The 4002-nt window shown below is 61.8% G+C and overlaps 1 protein-coding gene across 1 annotated transcript in view; it reads left to right on the forward strand.

The window, feature by feature from the left end:
• Positions 1-3688, forward strand: part of ITM2C (integral membrane protein 2C) — a 31223-nt gene extending 27535 nt beyond the window's left edge. Inside the window, exons 3-6 of the mRNA XM_006171116.3 lie at positions 511-699; positions 1456-1566; positions 2013-2163; positions 2558-3688. Coding sequence (XP_006171178.2) covers positions 511-699; positions 1456-1566; positions 2013-2163; positions 2558-2649 — 543 coding nt within the window. The 3' untranslated portion in view covers positions 2650-3688. The remainder of the gene's footprint in view (positions 1-510; positions 700-1455; positions 1567-2012; positions 2164-2557) is intronic.
• The last annotated feature ends 314 nt before the right edge of the window (positions 3689-4002 follow it).

Below are 4002 nucleotides of genomic sequence, written 5' to 3' on the forward strand. Positions count from 1 at the left end.
CAGGAATGGGACCAGGCCAGACCTGAGGAGGGAACAAGTGTCCCGTGTTCTCAGAACTGAGGCGGCTAAGTTATAAAAGGATAAAACATACATGCAGCTGGCGGGGACTCCCAGGGCGTCCAGCTTATCTCTGGTTCTGTCCTGTGGGGGCACAGGGGTGGCTGGGTCCTCCCGCCAGTCCACCCATTTTACAGTCACCGAGTCATGGACTTGGAGGCCAGAAGGGACCTTAGGGATCACCATACTTTATGGGTGGGGCTCCGGGGGCAGAGAAGTTTCCCACCTAGAACCAGCCGCCCGGCTCCTCTTCCCTTCTGTTCGTGAAGCTCGAAGTGCCTCATCCAGGGCTGCTCGCCTCCTTAATGCTGCCCCATGGCTCTCGATCTCTGTGACATGGTCACAGCCCCCACCTTCCTGCTCCCCCGGCCTTCAGGGTGTGAAGTGGGCAGATGGGCGGTGCTGGCTGCACAGTGCCCGGAGTCACCTCTCTCCCCCCCACTCGTCCCTCAGCTGGCCCGGGATAACTTCTTCCACTGCGGTGTGCTCTACGAGGACTCGCTGTCCTCCCAGGTCCGGGCTCGGATGGAGCTCGAGGAGGATGTGAAAATCTACCTCGAGGAGAACTACGAGCGCATCAACGTCCCTGTGCCCCAGTTTGGTGGTGGTGACCCTGCAGACATCATCCATGACTTCCAGCGGGTGAGGCTGGCCTGTGGGAGGCTGTCCTGGGGACCCCGCAGGGGCAGGAGGGAAACGAGAATCCTTCGCGTACGTACAAACGGCCACGGCCAGGTTTTCCGGAGTTTTAGACACTGCTTTGTCAGTAGGTAAAAGGGTTATGGGTAAACATGTCCTTGCACCCGAGGACGGCCAGTGCTCACTGCTCCTGTTCAGGTTTAGCGAGCTGTAGCACACCCACGCCGGGTGTATCAACCTCCAGCTTAGCGGGCTTCTGCGGGGGCATGTGCTCCTGTAACACCAGATCCAACACATTGCCGGCACCCCACGGGTCCCCGTGCCTGGCCCAGCCAGCCCTCCCTCCCCAGGGCAGCCTGTGCACGCCCCCAGGCCCTCTCCACTTCCATCCCAGAGCTTCCTGGGATGAGCACTCATCCTCTCCTCATCCCGACGGTCCTGCAGCTGGGACAGGGCTGCTCACTGAGGTTCAGGCTGCCCCAGGGAGGACGCCCTCGTGGGTTGGGTGAAGCACGTGGTTGGGACGTTAACCACGTTTCCCAGCCTCAGCCCCACAAACCCAGGGGAAGAGCCTCGAACCACCGAGGCCTTGGACAAGCAGTTGGTGTTTTCATCCAAGTGGTGCCTCCCGCAGCCAGGCTAGGAGAGCCGCAGGAACCCCACACCTCCGGGGACCGGGGACAGCATGGTGGGCGTTGTGCTCTGTCGGCCTCGGGCAGGCCACCTCCTGCAAAGACTGATGTGGCCCGCCTTCTCCAGGGTCTGACTGCCTACCACGACATCTCCCTGGACAAGTGCTACGTCATCGAGCTCAACACCACCCTCGTGCTGCCCCCGCGAAACTTCTGGGAGCTCCTCATGAACGTCAAGGTGCATGGGGTCTCGGGATCTCATCTCTCTTCCGTGGAGACCAGGCCCAGGCCAAGCGTTGGGAGATCGGGGACCTGGGACATTGTTGGCAGCTGCACCCCAGAAAGGCCGTGCCTCCACCAGCCCTAGCTTCCACATCCCTGCAGTGAAGAGAAGCCCAGACCAGCTTCCTTAGTGCTCAGAGCCATGCCCCGGGACCCAGTGCAGGGAAGAGGCGTGAGCCTGGCCCAGGAGCCTTCCCAGCTTGGAGACCAGACTCACACGCACAGCACAGTTCAGGGCCGTGTAAGCTTTGCACCAGCGCAGATGGGCCCTGGCACGTCAGGTCTGTGGGTGAAAAAGTGGGGTGTATGTGAGGAGGTGGCTCCAGGGCCGTGGGCAGTGGGTGGCCAGAACCGCGGGTGGGGACCTGGCCTGACCTGGCGCTGCGGCTGCTCCCTCCACAGAGAGGGACCTACCTTCCTCAGACGTACATCATCCAGGAGGAGATGGTGGTCACCGAGCACGTCAGCGACAAGGAGGCCCTGGGCTCCTTCATCTACCACCTGTGCAGCGGGAAGGACACCTACCGGCTGCGGCGCCGGGCCACCCGGAGGCGTGAGTAGCCGGCTCTGCCCCAGCCCCAGCCTGTTCCTGGGCTCCAGGCAACCCAGCTCTAGCTGGCATTAGGCTGAGGACCCACCCTGTGCCTGGCCTGCTGTGGGCCCTGGGAACCCCAGAATGTGAGTTGTCCTCATTACCGTTACCCTCCTGCCTCTGTTAAAGATGAGGACACAGGCACAGCGAGGTCCCCTAGCCACTGTGGGGATGCACAGGAAGCAGCAGTCCGAGGCCGGTCCCACCCCAGTGCTCTTCGCTGTCACTTCCTGGGCCTCCTTCCCACCCCCTGGTTCTGAGGCCCTGCCGGGGTGCTGAGGTGGTGTGTGGTGGCCTTTGTGGCCCTGGTCTAGGCCAGGACACGGGCTCCACTGGGTTCCTCCATTTCCTCCAGGGATCAACAAGCGGGGCACCAAGAACTGCAACGCCATCCGCCACTTCGAGAACACCTTCGTGGTGGAGACGCGCATCTGCAGGGTGGTGTGATGCCCTGGGCCTGCCGCCCTCTGCCCCTTTCCTTCTCTCAGCCCCTCCAGCCCCCTGCTCAGCTTGTACCTTGGCACCTTTCTCTAGATGTGACGTGTCTGCCCTTCCTTCCCTCCCTATACAGGTGACCTCGAGCCCCCCGTCCCCCGCTAGCCCCCTGGAGAGGGCACCCCCCAGGTGATCGCAGAGACCCATCATCCTTAGTCAGGCACAGCTGTGCTGGCAGCCCATGGGGAACACCTGGAGGGGAGCCGGCCATCCCAGGGCCCTGGCAGGGGCGGGGAGGACAGAGGCTGGCACCTGCACAGCTGGGCAAGGCCCCAAAGCCTGTCCTTAGGCGGTGCACTTCTCTGTCCTGATTCCTAGGCTGGGCTTGGGCTGAGGGTGGGGATGTGTGGGGACAAACCCATTAGAGCACAAGGGAGGAGGTTGTCCCTGGGTCTCCCTGGGCCGGTCAGTGCCTTCTGCCCACCTGCAGGAGCCTGGAGTTGGGAGTGGGGATGAGCGTGTCAAGCACAGTCGTTTTCTGAGTGGAACCAAAGAAGCAAAGAGCCAGGCCCCAGCCCTGGCCCCGCAGGAGCACAAGCAGGGGTCCCCGCAGCCAGAGCCAGAGCAGCGGGGTGGGCTACAGGGGACCAGGGCAGGGGTGGTCGCGTCCCAGTCCTGTGTCTGTAGCCCCACCCGGAGCGCTGGTTGTCGAGTGCAAAGTCCTCGCTCTCCAAGGCAGAGCTGTTCTAAGAGGCAAACCAGGAACAGGAGAGCCCCTGGTACCTGCGCATCCTGCCTCCTCTGTTCTGAAACTCCAACCCCGCTGCTTTGGGGGACACAGCCATCTTCCCTTCCTTCTCACTTCTGCATGTTTTACTGATCAGCCGACACGCTAACCGTTCTCAGCCCCGAGCCCTGAAAGGGGGGCTTCGACGCCTCCGGTCAGACTTCGGTGCTCTCCGGAGTTGAACATCTTAAAGCTTTGTATATTTTCTCAGTTAGATCTCTTTTCAGAAGTGTCTGTAGAACAATAAAAGTCTTTTACTTCTGATTTTGGCTTGGTTGTGGCATGCCCATGGGGTGGGATGCTGGGGGGCGAGAGGTCGGGGTGATCTTGGGGGTAGCTGGCAGGGAGGAGCTAGCAGAGCTCAGCCTCTGGCCCCTGAAGTGCAGTTCCCTCATTCTGCTGAGGAGCTCACGTTGTCTCCGTGGGGTCCCGCTATCCCCACGACCACCCCTGTCCAGCTACGTCGGAAAGGGCCGAGAGCTGGCGCACCCCGCCAAGGTCATGGGGCTTGTGGGCCTGTAAACCGTCCCTAGCGTTTGCACAGCCAGTGACATCACCATTGTCTGTCCTCAAGCACA

This window comes from Tupaia chinensis, unplaced genomic scaffold (assembly GCF_000334495.1).
Source record: "Tupaia chinensis unplaced genomic scaffold, TupChi_1.0 Scaffold149383_1, whole genome shotgun sequence".
Lineage (NCBI taxonomy): Eukaryota > Metazoa > Chordata > Mammalia > Scandentia > Tupaiidae > Tupaia > Tupaia belangeri.